The sequence below is a fragment of the Lissotriton vulgaris genome, chromosome 11 (genome assembly GCF_964263255.1).
Source record: "Lissotriton vulgaris chromosome 11, aLisVul1.2, whole genome shotgun sequence".
NCBI lineage: Eukaryota > Metazoa > Chordata > Amphibia > Caudata > Salamandridae > Lissotriton > Lissotriton vulgaris.
The window spans coordinates 769,767,878-769,782,972 of record NC_141699.1 but is presented as its reverse complement, the minus strand read 5'-3'; the positions used below and the strand labels follow the sequence as shown (position 1 = coordinate 769,782,972).

Below are 15,095 nucleotides of genomic sequence, written 5' to 3'. Positions count from 1 at the left end.
CTAGAATCATGGTCATTGAATGTTGTTGCAGTTTTCGAACCACTAATGGAATTAGTGGGAGAGGGGGAAAAGCGTATGCAAATTTGTTGGACCAATTTATCCATAATTCATTGCCCTGCGACAGGTGGTGTTGGTAACTGGATGCGAAGCTTTGGCATTTTGCTTTCTGATGAGTGGCAAAGAGATCTATCTCCGGTTGCCCCCATCTTTGGAAGAATGGTTGCAGTATCTGGTTGTGCAGTTCCCATTCGTGTATTTGTTCTGACTCTCTGCTTAAGATGTCTGCTATCTGATTTTGAACTCCTGGTAGGTGTTCTGCTAACAGATAGATGTTTTGAGGAATGGCCCATCTCCAAATTTCCTGCGCTAGTCTGGATAGTTGGAGAGAGTGAGTCCCCCGTGTTTTTGAATATAATACATTGCTGTCATGTTGTCTGTTCTGATCAGGACTGCTTTGTTGAGAATTTGTATTTGAAAAGCTTTTAAAGCTAAAAACACTGATAGTAGTTCTAGGTGATTGATGTGCAGTTTTCTTTGCTGTACACTCCATCTTCCCTGTACTGTATATTTGTCCATATGAGCTCCCCATCCGGTGAGGGGTGCATCCGCTGTTAGCACCACTTGTGGAATTGGCTCTAGGAACGACCGTCCTTTGGAAATGGTTGCTGTGTTCCACCATTCCAGAGAGCGATGTGTGGGGTCGTCTACCAACGCCAGATCTGTAATCTGACCTTGAGCCCGATTCCACTGTGTTGCTAGGCATTCTTGCAGCGGACGCATCTGTAGTCTGGCATATGGTATTAGCAGTATGCAAGAGGACATCATCCCCAATAACTGCATGAACACTCTAGCTGTTAGTGAGTGTTGTGGTTGAAATCTTTGAATCAATGTGAGCATTGTTTGAATCCGGACTGGATTGGGATATACTCTGGCTTTTTCTGTATCTATAGTAGCCCATGGATATTGCTGAACCTTGTTTGGTTGCAGGTGTGATTTTGTGTAGTTCACCGTAAACCCTAGCTGGTGCAGCAGCTGAATTGTCTTTTGAAGACATTCCTTTTGTGACGTGGCCTTTATTAGCCAATCGTCCAAGTAAGGGAAAACCTGTATCTGTTGTCTTCTTAGGTGTGCTGCAACCACTGCTAGGCATTTTGTGAACACCCTTGGTGCTGTTGTGACCCCAAACGGAAGGACTTTGAACTGATAATGTTGTCCTTCTACAACAAACCTGAGATATTTTCTGTGGGCTTTGTGAATTGGGATATGAAAGTAAGAGTCTTTTAGATCCAGTGTAGAAAGAAAGTCCCCTTTCTTCAGTAAAGGAAGTACTTGTTGGAGCGTAACCATGTGGAAATGTTCCGAATTTATGTATGCATTGAGAGGTCTGAGGTCCAGTATTGGCCTTAGAGACCCCTCTTTTTGGGGGATTAGAAAGTATAGAGAGTATACTCCTGTTCCCTGTTGATGTTGTGGAACCTTCTCTATGGCATGCTTTTGTAGTAGTGATAGTACTTCCTGTTTTAACAATGTCAGATGATGTTGACTCATTGGACGATGTTTGGGGGGTGTTTGGTGGGGTAGCTGTGAGTTCCAGGCAATAACCATGTTGGATAATTTGTCTCACCCACCTGTCTGATGTGATGTTTTTCCAGACAGGTAGGAACTGTGCTAGGCGTCCCCCAACCGGTGTTACATGGTCTGGGGGGAGCTGTATGAAGTCACTGTTTTGGGGTAGGAGAGTTGCGGTTGTTGTTATTTCCGCGACCTCTACCCTTGTTGTTATTACCTCTGTAACTGCCTCTGGAATTACCTCTGGGTGATGTTGGGGTAAAAGAGGTTGATTGCTGGCTCGTGCCTGTATTCTTTGATCCGCCTCTATAGGTGGACCTACGAAAGGAACCCCTTTGAGATGGCTGTTGTAATGCTCCCATTGACTTAGCCGTTTCTGTGTCTTTCTTCATCTTTTGTAACGCCTCATCTGTACTTGAGCCGAAAAGTGTTTTGCCATCAAAAGGCTGGTTCAACAATGAAGTTTGTACCTCTTGTTTGAACCCTGAGACTCTGAGCCATGCATGTCTTCTTAACATGATACTGGTGTTTATGGATCTTGCTGCAGTGTCTGCTGCGTCTAAGGCGCACTTAATGGAAGTGTTAGTTATTATCTTCCCTTCTTGTATGAGCTGATCTGCCCTTTTTTGATGTTCTTTAGGGAGATGTGTAATGAGCTTTTCTAACTCATCATAATGAGCTCTATCATAACGTGCAAGTAGCGCTTGCGTATTAGCTATGCGCCAGCTGTTTGCCGCTTGGGATGCTACTCTTTTGCCAGAGGCATCTATTACCTTGGACTCCTTGTCAGGAGGAGGAGCTTCTCCTGTAGTTAGTGAATTTGCCCTCTTACGAGCGTTTGTGACCACTAGTGAGTCGAGAGGTATTTGTCCCAGAATAAATATTGGGTCCTTTGGGGCAGCCTTATATTTTTAACCAATTCTTGGGTTTAATACCCTAGCTCTTACAGGATCTTTAAATATATCTGATGTGTGATTGAGGAGACCCTTAAGCATTGGTAGGGTCCCTGAAGTCCTTTGTGCAGCAGGTGGTGTTTCTAAAAGGAAATCTTCTATTTGAGGTTCCGCATGTAAATCTACCTTGTGGTATTTTGCTGCCCTATTAATTAATTGTGCAAAACCTGTATTATCATCAGGTGGTGAGGGTTTTGAGGGATACAGTTCAGCGTCATTCTCGTTATCTGACACTGTGTTATAGTCTTCCCATGGGATAGTGTCGTTATCATCCCTAGGAAGTTCCCCCTCCCGTGTCACTTTCTACATCGGTTTGAGGTGTAGATGGGCATGGTGTAGAAGGAGGAGGAATAGCTGGCAGAGTGTGAGGAAGAGGAGAAGAGGGTGTGTCTCTAGGTTGTGGAGAAAGGGGAGGAGTTGTATTAGTCCCCATTGATCTCTTCTTAGGGGGAGGAGCTCTGTCCTCCAATTGTTCATTTTTCCTCTTTTTAGGTAGTTTTGTCACCACCTTACCAGTTTGTGGATCAATAAACAGAGTCTTTTCGTTTTAGATCTGTTTGTTGCTCCTGTGTTGGTACCGAAGTCTTTGGTTCCGAAAGGTGTTTTTGTTTCTGATTCTCAGTGTTATGTGTTTTCGGCACCGAGAGTTTGCTCGAGTCAGATTTTTTCGGTGTAGAGGAAATCTTCGACGTCGAAGCATGTTACGGTTTCGACATGGAGTGTTTCGACTGCGAGCTTTCCTTGGTATGGAGCATCTGTGTCGATGTCTATGTCGATGCCGACGGTTTCTCGGATCCGACATGGTGGGAGTCCGAGTGTTTCGGTTTCGTTGCCGAGCCTGAGGGCGGGGCGTTGGAAACTTTTTCCGGTTGTCTGACCGGGCTTGAAGGCGGGGTCAACTCCACTTGGGGTCGGGTTTTTGGTAAAGGGACGTAGTCACTCACGGTTTGATGGATGTCGATTTCTTCGACGTCAGACTCGTCCGCTTCCGACTCCGACCCCATCCTCATCTTCTTCTTCGTCCTCGGGATGTTGGGCCTCGAACAACTCCGGGATTGCGTCTGACTGCATTCTCGACGCCTCGTGTCTTCGGGCTCGACGGTTTCTAATCGTCGACTTGGAGGAGAGTGCCGCGCAGGCTTCACAGTCCCTGGACTAGTGTTCAGGTGATAAACAGAGGTTGCACACCTCGTGTAGGTCCTTCTGTGGGAATTTAGCACCACACGTTGGACATTTTTTGAATGGAGTCCTTTCCATGGACTCCGGGCTGGACTACGTCGAGCTAGGCCTCCTGGTCTCGTCGAAGAAGAAGCTGAAAATCTTGTTGTTGACGTCGAAGCGCGTCGAAATGGAAATGAACTTGCGCTCGATAACAGTACCGTCGAATTGGAAAGGGAATACGCGCCGAAATATAACTCTTCTCGAAGTCGATCCGGAGCGCTTCGATCCTCACCCGAACCTGATGGCGGAAAAAAAGCAATCTAAGGATGGAGCCGATGCCCATGGGCACTAGCACCCAAGGGAGGAGTCATCGGTCTTGCGACTACAAAGACTTCTCCAAGAGAAAAACAAGTGCAATCATCCGAGCCCAACACCAGATGGCAATCTATTCATAAATGTACCATCTGCAGCCCATATGCCTCGAACAGTGGACATAAGGCCAAATGCAATAAAATTCAAGGTTGAATGGCAGGAGAATCAGCATCATAAAATACTGATTAAGCAGGCACTAAGATATAAATTCAATGTATTTTTTCCAATGGCAACCAGTACAATTTGCAGCAGGCTTTCAATACATTACTGAACCCGCCCAGCTGAGAAATTAGCCTTACTGCCACATTCAGCATCAGATGCAGTTTTGGTGATGGACTAAGCAGTAAGCCAACTGTACCAGTCATTAAAAAAATCCAGTCTGGACAAAACCGAAGCACCTATCGATATGGCTCTCAAATTATGGGGATCAGGAGGAGAACGTTTTCTGAAGTCTTAGCTAGAAAAAACAAGCAGGGACAACTGTACTGGCTTCATTTTCCAAAAAGGATTCCTTGTGCCTACGTCTACCAAAGTATGTCCTCTTGTTGTAAGGTAAACTTGAAAATTCATCTACTGAAAATTGCCCTGAACCCGATGAATTGTATAGAAAGTTTGGATACAGATTAAATACAGTCAACTGGAGCAGTGCAGAATGTGCCAGTAGAGGCAATGGGGCTGGTGCTGAAGACATTGGCATTAACTTAATAGGTCCATGAGGAGAGAGACCCTTATTATAGTAAAAGTGCTGTACTAAATGTTAAGAGTCAAAGGCATTTTGCCCTAGATGTTAGAGTTCAGGTAGCTACAACCTGAAAAGAAAAAATGGGGTCAAGTTCAGTATCTCAAACTTATTTTCTACACTATTACAAGTTGTCAAAATTAGGACTTTTTATTACTTAAGTCTTTTAATTAGGATTTTAATGAATGACAATTTATCACATGATTAATAAGTAAATATAACTTTTTATTTATTTGATATATCGCACCCTCCACCTTATTACAACCTCAAATTGTCTTAGGTCAACCCCACAAAAGAGCTGCAAAATCATGTAACCATTCTGCAACTCTTCAGACTAGACCGAACCACAACTAGACACTTCAACTATTAATTCTTTCATTATACTTGACTTAATCAACAAATAATTACAATCTTTACCAGCTGCCAAGCAAAGGTAATAACTTTAGTTTGAACAAATTATAAACCCCTTCTACACAGTAAAATGTGGTGGTTACTCACAAACACAAGGGAACACATGGATCATTAAAAAAAAATGTCATTACTTTTAGGTGCACACCAACATTTGCAATGCCATTGTGATTCATTTAGAGAGTGATAGAAGAATTTGTTTAGAAAGATGTCCCCACTATTTTTAAATAGAATTTCAAATAAGTAAATACAAAGTAATTAAATAAAAAAATAGGGAATTAAGGACATTATGAATTATCTTCGCTTTAGAATCAATAATTAAACAAGTAGAAACACAGTTTCCACAGTGAAAGGTCAAATCAAAAAATCACCATAAAATAAAGGCTCCAACTTCAGATATCCATACAGGAGGCAGGAATTTATAACAAACACATTCTTCAGTTGCTATTGCAGACTAATCTCCAGTTTCGAAAGTTCGTCTCAAGTAGGTGCTCCTGGAGAGTGCCCCCTGCAGAGCTCTCAAAGCAAATACAGAGGACCCAATGTTGAAGTTGGTAGGAGAAGCTAATTGAGTTAAACATGTGTTCCCAAATCATAAAGGAAAAATAACCCAAATAAAATAACTGCTTGTTCGGCATGATCAGTGGTTAAACCCGATTATAGTTTAGTATTTTGTACTTTAAATACGAAAGGCCCTTTTAATTTAGCGCAAACTTGTTATTCGTATAAAATTAAATACACACAGAGCAGGCAAGTTACATCTTCAGCCTTGATAAATAATTTCAGACTTTAACAGCATTAAAATCTACCACAGCTAGTAATACGTGGATTGAATACAGGAATATAAAAAGCATGCATTGCTGGGAAGCAAAGAGCAGATTAATGTGCAATTCTTATCACATTCTTGGGACGTATTAAAACAAAATCAAGGACATGCTCTTAAACATTTTTGATTATTAACAAGGCAAAAATGAAGAATGCAATTGGATTAACAAGGTTAAAAACGTCACTTAAGATCATGCAAATGAAGCCTCATCCAAAATTCACTTTCTTTTAACAGTGTATGTGTTTCATTTATCCAGTAATTCTTTTCTACATTCACCCTCCCCCCAACAAAAGAAGAGGTGTTTTAGGTATAAAGGTGTAACTATACAATTTAGGCCTGGAGTCTTGTCCCTTGGAAAAATGTATATTAATATTCTTAAAATATTGGCAATTGGAATTGTAGGACAATTTTAGTTAATATACTTGAAAATCATGAATTAAATTGGAATAAAAATGAATAATTTCTTGATTTAAGTGTTAATTATGGTAAATCTCATGTTATGGTGGTGGGCCAGAAAGGTAGGGCCAAGAAAAATGTAATGGCACTGCAATGTAATGGACATAAGTTGACAGAGTCTCTAGATTTCCTTATTTGGGGGTTGTATTTGATGACTGTTCCACATGGCACCCCCAACTGTTGGAGAAAAAAAATGCCCTGGCACGCTCTATTTTTGCAGTACTGTGTTTTTCGCGTAAATTAGGGGTGAAACCCCTGGAGGCAGTATTAAAGGTATATGCTGCTAAGTGTATTGCTATCGCCATGTATGGTGCAGATTTGTGGGGTTTTAGGCCAGTTAAAATGCTTCAGGTAACGGAAGATAACTTCCTTAAAACGATTCTCTCCCTGCCAAGATCCACGGCTGGCTTCATAGTACATCAGGAATGCGGCGTGGACTATCTGGAAGATCGAATCGCTATGGCCCCCCTACTTAACCTCTTGGCTGCTAATGACAAGGGTAACTCGTCATGCCCCTCCCATTCATTTCAATGGAAATCTCATTATAAAGCCTAAGTGCCCTTAGCAGCCAAGTGGTTAAGTGGATCTCAGTCTGGCTTAACCCGGAATTGGAAGTGAACCACGAAATTTTTAAGGACTGCCTTACTCTAGATCATTGGGACCAGATTCCTTAGTTGAAATATGTACAACAACTATGTATAGAGCTAGGTCGGCCTGAACTGTTCAACAAGCCATCTAACTTAGTGAAAGGCGATCTGAAGTGGGTCAGAAATACTTTTCTGTTGAACCGAGGGATGGATAGAGAAGGTTTGGAGTTGTCAAAGCCATCTGTTAGAACCCATCAATTGATTGTATCCTCTGGGCATGTTCTGGAACTTTACCTAAAGGTTGTTAACAACTCAAATCACAGATACCTTTTAACTAAGTTCCGATTAGACAAAATTCACCTTCTGATTTCTGGCCGTCCTGGTTGGACTAAGCCCCTTGATCTGGATTTGTGTAAATGCGATGGCTGTACGATCATGGACACTGTTCACTTTCTGTTTATCTACGATTATTTTAAAGACATTAGGAAAAAGTTTATTATACCCCTGTTAAAGGGAAAAGGGTTTAGGCAAGTTAAGCCAACTTTATTGTACCTTCAATTACTGTCAGACATATGGGAAATTTGCAACATAGCTAGATTTCTAACCATAGCGGTGAGACTCAGCAAAAAGATTAATTGGTCTTAGATGAATTATTGTAAATATTAATTCCCGCTACTTGAATCAAGTCTTACATCTTTTTACCCTTCTTTTTAACCATGGAATGTTGTAGATATTGCCGTTTTTAAATTTGACATCATGTTTCAGCATTTTTAAAATATTTTTAATTGGGCATTCCCTCCCTTCTTATATTGTATTTTTATGTCACTATGCTGCCTGGTGTCTTGTGGACCTTCTTGTTTGTTTTTGTACTTTTGTGGTTTTTGACATTGAACCGAATAAAGTATTTCTTGAACTTGAACTTGAATAAACTACCAAACATGTATACATTAAACTAAGATCGTATGGGTTATCAAATCACAATCATTTAACCAGTTATGTAAATGTACATCTAAAGCCACTATTTTGCATATGCTTTTCAAAGTTATTTGCCTATACATTCTCCTTCCCTCCTATCTAGCTGTGACACTATATATATTTTTGGGAAGTCACAATGGTTTAATAAATAAACATTATCTTCCAAATATCTAAAGGGATATATTTTGGGCAAGTACTGTTTGCAATATCCTACCACTATGGATCATAATCAAGTATTTTAATAACCTAATCGAAGTGAACTCAGATAATGAAAGAAAATATTTACTTAACTGTATTCTGAAATGTAAAGAAACTAAATTCAAGGAAATGGTGTTCAGCAAAACCAAAAATTGAAATCCATTTAGAACACTATGGGCCTGAACTAGAGGTTGGCAGATGGGTTACTCTGTGATGGATATCCCTTCAGCCTTATTACAAGTGCCAAGGATGTGATACACTTGTAATAGGGCAATCATCATGTTTGTGACGTATTGACTGTCAGCCAAACTATAAAAAAGCCCCTAGGATTTTTTTTATTGTTTATAAGGAGACTGTCTCACATTTTGTGCATTGCAATATCTCAGAAGTTTCTCGCACGTAACATCTGTCGATAAAAGCAAAAGAATTCCTACATAAAATTATGTTTTTAGGCATTATGTCGGAAGTATGTGTGGATTTCCTTTCTCTCCCAGTAACTGCTAAATTCAAAATGAACTATGAATTAACTGAAATAGGAATATCACCAGTGTTTTAACAATATAATTTTAATAAATAAACTCTTGAACACATCTGGTATAGTTACTTCAAGGGAGTAGACGGAGACACAGTGGAGTGTAAACTATTACCATAAAGACAATTCTCCATTTCCTCAGCTCTAAGCATTAACATCTAGTGTCCAACTAGTATCTAAGAAAGCAATGAAGAATGGAACCGACTTTAAAATGTCAAAAACCATTAAAACAAATACAATTTGGTGCACCATTTATATTTCTTAATTTGAAAAATACTGTATTCAATTGTCTTTGCTTAGGTTATCACTAACCTTAAGGTTGATCCAGTGAGATTTCGCAAGGAAATTGAGAAGATTTTAAAAGAGCTCACAATTGTAAAAACACAAATGATCCTGGCAAGTGGATATCGCTTAAGATAGCTGGAAAACATTACCAGATGAAAACATGCACCTTAGATCTCACTAATCCAGAATGATGATGTACAGAATTTCCCTTTAAATATCTTAGTGACTGTGCACAAGCACACACATTTACAAATATTCTTACAACCGAAATAAAAGATTATCATTTTTTGTAAATTATGATTTTCTGAAAATATAGTTTTACAGATTCAAACATTTTGACCGAGACCCCAGTTTTCATCTAAATATATGTTGTAGAATGTGAATTTTGAACATTAAATAATAAAAAACAAGCATACTGTGCAAGCAAATAAATGCAAAATATATCTTCAAATTAAATATGAGCAAGGCTAGGAGAACCACTGATGGCCAGTCACCTGTGATTTTCATTGAGCACATCCAAGACCTGTTGATATGCCCTACGAGTGGAAGACTGGAGAATCGACAAAATGCCACGGGTAGAGTAATGGTTAGCTCCTTCTTCGGGTTGAATAGGGGGAGGACAGACACGAACCTGCTGTGGTGATGGTGTCACACTGTTTATGTAAGCATAGCACATGGAAAGAAACAGGGCAGTCAGATTTAAGCAGAGAACCTTTTTAATCTCTTTGACTTCTTAACAAAACCAGAAACTGATAAAGCATGGTATGGGTTAAAAATAAAACCTACTATAAAATAATTACAGAATTTTGAATGTTATGGGCATGAGAGTTTGACGTTAATTATCCAATGGATTTTTGGTAAAGAAAATAAAAATAATAAAGTTATAAACTCCAATGACTTTCTGAAGAACAGTTAACATTCACTTTTGGTAAAAGTAAGCTGAAAATAATAAAGGTGAGCACAAAATACTGACAAATCCATTTAAATAGTACAAAGGCCTAGCATGATGATATCAGCAAAAGGAGACAGCCAAAAACACTATATATTGGCTGTAGAGTAGATGATGCATACTCTCACAGATCGCTTCAAACCTTATCATATTGCCCAGTAAAACTATTTGATTCCATATTACATGTATAACAAGTGGTGTTTGCTTTGTTTTGCTAATAACTTTGGTGGCTTTGTCAAATCTTTGCACACCTTTCCTAGAAAAGTTAGCGTAGAAAGAGGGGCTTGGGTTGGGCCTGAAGGGGTTAAACACTTAGGTATATCTGGACCACTGGTGTCCACATATACACTTATTTGCCAATTTAAAGGGGACTAGTCAAACCTGATTAGCTGGCCACAACATGAACAATACCTTGTAACAGTTATTACAGGACTGTGGGACACTGTCCTGATTGAAATGCATTATAGTGAATGTCAAATTTTGAGGGTCAATAAAAGGACCACATATCAATAGTGATAACAAATTTTAGTCACAACATAAATCATGTGTTGTTGGTTTTATACTAATTTTAGTAATTCTGGTGACTTCTCCGTTTTTTTTATTCTGTAATAAATGCTGACCCTCTGCTGTGGTATGATGAACGATACTTGGGGGAAAACTTTCCTGATTTTCTCATGAAGGTTACTAAAGGTAATCCAGAAAGAAAATGAGAGCACATTTCCATAGGCTCACACTATCTTCCTCAGCCATGTGAGAACAAAGGCTGATATTCTAAGTAAAGCATGTACTTCCAACAGAAGCAGCAGCAGCCTGTCAGTTGATTACCCAGTCCTCTAATGTAGGTTCACCATAGTGTTCTAATGAAAAATTTAGAGTGCTAATATTCTGTATTTATGACAATGTGCACACCTGAACATCACCTTGATGGAATTAAGCTGCAAGAACGTAATTCATTTTACAGAGGAGACTGCTGTAAATGAAAAAAAAAGTGTGTTTTTTTCTAAGAAAGTATGTGTTTTTCACTAATTTAAACTGAGGACACATTTTCCATGAGTTCTCAAAAATATTCCTCATCTATTTCAGTAAAACATTGTAAAGCGCGGAGTGAAACCTAATTCCAGGACCAGCAGCAGCCTGACAGTTAACTTCCCAGTAATCAAATGCAGTGTCACTTGGGTTCTAATGAATACCATGAGCACCAACATTTTGTGTTCAAGACAAAAGTGAGGCTCTCCCAAACACCATTTAGTTGGAATAAGAGGTGTTGAAGCTTTCCCTAAGGAGCAGGCAGAAGTAAATGAGTATTAAGATGTTAATGTGGGTAATGCAACCAGTTGGTTAAAAATGTGGGGGAATGTATTAGGTTTAGTAATTTCAGGCATAATGTATTTTTTAAAGTGGCTAACAATTGTTAAAGAAGGAGCCAAAGGCATTTTGTCAAAACGTGTTAATGAAGAAAAAACCTTCAATTTGTGATCCAGGTGCACCTTAAGGGGTGGGAGGGTTTAGCGGCCATCTATTTGTAGGGCCTACTGGCCCATTCTGGCGAGAGAGCTCAAGCTAGCAAAGAACAGGTGTACTGTTCATTCAGGAAATGAATGATCAATAAAGGTGCTGTTTCTATGTTGCCACATTTGCTGGTTCAGACACAGAGGTCAAATGTCAGATTACATCTTCTAACAAATGACACCTTCTTTTATCCTAGAGATTGGAGTTTACTTTTTTTGCTCTACTGTAAAGTATTTTGTAAAGTGAACTGTCAGTTATTCATCCTGTGGTACAGAAGTGTGAAATGAAAGGTTGTAGGATGTCATATTTTTTTCCAACACACATCATTTAAATAGCTTGTAAATGAACTGTACAAATATGTCAAAATAGACCAGAATTAGTAAAGCATATTTTGGTAATTCTGAAGTGTAATGTAAACACAGATTTGAACAGGATGAAAACAAATCAGAACACTTTACATGGTGATGTGCAAAAATCATAAATATTTTCTGAAAACCTGATTTTCATGCATTATCGTCTGTATCCTATATAGTTTTATAACTTCAATGGAAAAAGTGCTGTCTGTAAGTGGCAGTGCTCTACCACAATATGCTTAATTCTCTAAACATTAACTGAGAAACATTCCAGCCACCGCCCTAATGACTGCTATTAATGAACTAAAAGGCAAGTCAGGGGGCATGTGTAGCTTAAATAGGGGGTTGGGTTCTTCTTATGCATGGAGCAAAAGTGTAGTCTATTAAATCAAACAAAATAGGTTTTTGTTCAGCAAACATGTTGAACTCGCATATTTGATGTGCCCTCATGTGATAATAAAGAAATATGTGACTGTGAAATAAAATACTTGCTTAAGTTCACATAGTTTAAGACCAGTTTATGGGTCAAGTGCCTTCCAGTTAGTTTGACCAGATTATTCAAGTCACTAGATCTGTATGTCTGGTAACATTTTTATAATTTGCTGAGGCCTGGTTAAAGTAATGTTACTGTAATGTTAGGTGCCAAGATCTCAATTTATGCTAAAAAAAACCTCACTGAAACAAAACAAATGTTAAAGTGACGTTACAGTTAGGTGTTGGGTACATGGATACAAGCTAATGTTAAAATAAGAACCACTGGAATTCACCAATTAAGATTTAGCTACTAACGATAGCTTGAAACCCCATCATGCATGGCTTTAGCCCCAAACTCACATATGCAGTGTGTGCTAAGAAAAAACACCAGAGGAAAGAGGGGACAATTTTACCTGAAGTCAATGAGAAATGATCTCACCCAAGACATTACCAAACGTAAACAATCCACAGGTGTCTGTCCCTTTGGTCTCCTCAACCAGAGACTTAGCCAATAAAGAAAGATAAAAGGTCCAAAAGCAACCAGGTTCAAGCCTCATTTCTTTGATTGGCAGAGGTTTATCCCAGGAATAGAAAAGAAGCAAAGATCTTGGGTTGCATGGAACATAATTATGTGCAATAAGGAGCAACTTGCAGGCTTACCTACTCACTTTCATGTCAGGCTGTGGACTGAGGTGGATGTGACAGAATGGCACTGAGAACGTGAGAAAGAAAGGCATAGTGTGATGACATCTATGCAGGCCTGTGGTTGAATACGCATGTGTTGTGCTTTGATGGTTCAGAGGGCTCTCAGTGGCATCTAGTGGTAACCCGGACACATTATGGGCACTACTGGCACCTTGTGGGTATCATGGAAATATGGTGAGCATGCCTGGCATATATTGGCGGCCATATGGAATGTGGGCAATATCTGTTGCTTTGTGGCAATACCAGATAAAAACCACAAGTTGTTTAGGGCAGGGGCAAAGTGGTATTTATTTTGGGGCAAACGGTGTGTTTTGCAGGTAACTTAAAAGATCCGATTTAGGAACTGACTAAGATCACTGCTTTTCCAAATTATACTGAAAGCTGATAGTTCAGTGATAATTAGGGACACAAATTGCTGATGCTATTTTGTTGAAGCCAAAGGACATTTGGTGAAACGCTGTTATTTAATGACTTAAGCGGAGGTATTTCATCATTTATATTGACATTTTACATTAGATTATTTATCACTACTGTTGTCTTAAGCCAGCTGTGTCTGTGTAACTAGTGTAATTTAAGGTGTAATTCTGCTGTCTGAACCTGTACAGTATCTATTACCAGAGTGATAGCTTTGTTGTATGTGCCTCTAAGATATATCTAACCCTAGAGATAGCTCCTCAATCTACTACCAGAAATTGGAGTCTTTTTCAGAACTGGGAATCTACTTAAGTCAAGCAGGATGGACCAATACAAAGAAAAAAAGTAAAAGAGGACTCTATTTACATTTGGAAAATCTTATTAAGGTATGTCAAATAGCATAATTTTGAACTTGCCTGTAAACCTATAGCTTTTAGGGCTTCTCTGATGAAAATGCACCACCTGCTCTCGATTTTTGCAAGTTTTCTGAGAGATGAAATGGTGCACCACTTCTTTTCCCATTTAAAAAAGATTCGGTTTGCACAGCCCAGCATTAAAGTGTTGGAATATTTCATGCAGGCCACTGAGAAGTACCTTTAAACACCCATAGCTTTTAACAAAATTATTTGAATACTGAGCTATAAAAGGAACTCTTTTGATCTAGTTTTTTCCAAACGTTCACAGTGTAGAATCTACCCCATAATGACCCTGGAAACGGTCAAGCTTATGCAAATCAGAATGATGAATTACACACTACTACTTGGAAAGTTGGTGATTCACCTATGGACCATAACCGCAATAGCAAACCATTTTTTCCCCTAAATTTTAAATTTGAGTTCTATAAGCACTTCCAAAGAATTAAAGCATTTTATGGACAATGTATTAAAAGAGGCATGCAAATAAATGTTTATTATTATTGATGATTTATTGCATTTTAATTTTATTTACACAAACTAATTTCCAGTGATGGCTACCTAAAACAGCTAATTCAAACAAAAATTAACAAAGATCCTTAAACTTTAGCTAAATCAACTGGGGGAGACCTAGTGTAGTATGCATTACTAAAGACAAATAATTTGTGTGAGCAAAGAAGAATATCAAAGAAAATAGCTAGATTACCCTTGGCTTAAATTTAAACCAAAGCTTAATTGTGGCACCTTCTGGCAGAAATACTGTATTGTAGAAAGTTTGGAAGCTGCATATAATGGGGATTTGAAGTTTAACTCTGTTTGTTCAATTTAATAGACGTGGTCATCATTGCTAATCATTGGGTTTTCAACTACGGTAACTGCAATAGCAGCAAATGACTTCATACAAGACAGTTTTAAAGAAAAAAAAGAAAAAAACATATATAACTGCATGCAGGTAAAGTTGGTGATAGAAAAATGTCTTCAGATTTTCTACAGCCATGAGCAAGCTTCAAAAGCAGGAAATAATGACAGCTGGAAAGCGCGCCCCCAAGCAAAAAATTGTGAATTTGCTATATGACTGGGATTCAGAACAACACAAAACTATATAAGCATTTAGTAAAATGAACACACTTTTAAGCATGCAGCCATTAGTAGGATTATTGGAAAGCTGCCTGCAGACAGACCACATTTCCTTACTTTAAATAGAATTCAAAAGGAAA

At 38.8% G+C, this 15,095-nt stretch overlaps 1 protein-coding gene and 1 pseudogene across 6 annotated transcripts in view; both read right to left on the bottom strand.

Annotated features, from left to right (window-relative positions):
• MFF (mitochondrial fission factor) overlaps nt 1–15,095 on the bottom strand; it is a 238,205-nt gene that overhangs the window by 99,787 nt on the left and 123,323 nt on the right. For 2 of the 6 annotated variants that reach the window (XM_086943888.1, XM_086943887.1), the window contains exon 7: nt 9,556–9,714. The exons of the other annotated variants lie outside the window; for them this stretch is intronic. In XM_086943888.1, coding sequence (XP_086800014.1) covers nt 9,556–9,714 — 159 coding nt within the window. The remainder of the gene's footprint in view (nt 1–9,555; nt 9,715–15,095) is intronic. 6 annotated transcript variants of the gene reach the window in all.
• Nucleotides 1,719–2,564, bottom strand: LOC147683479 (uncharacterized; annotated as a pseudogene).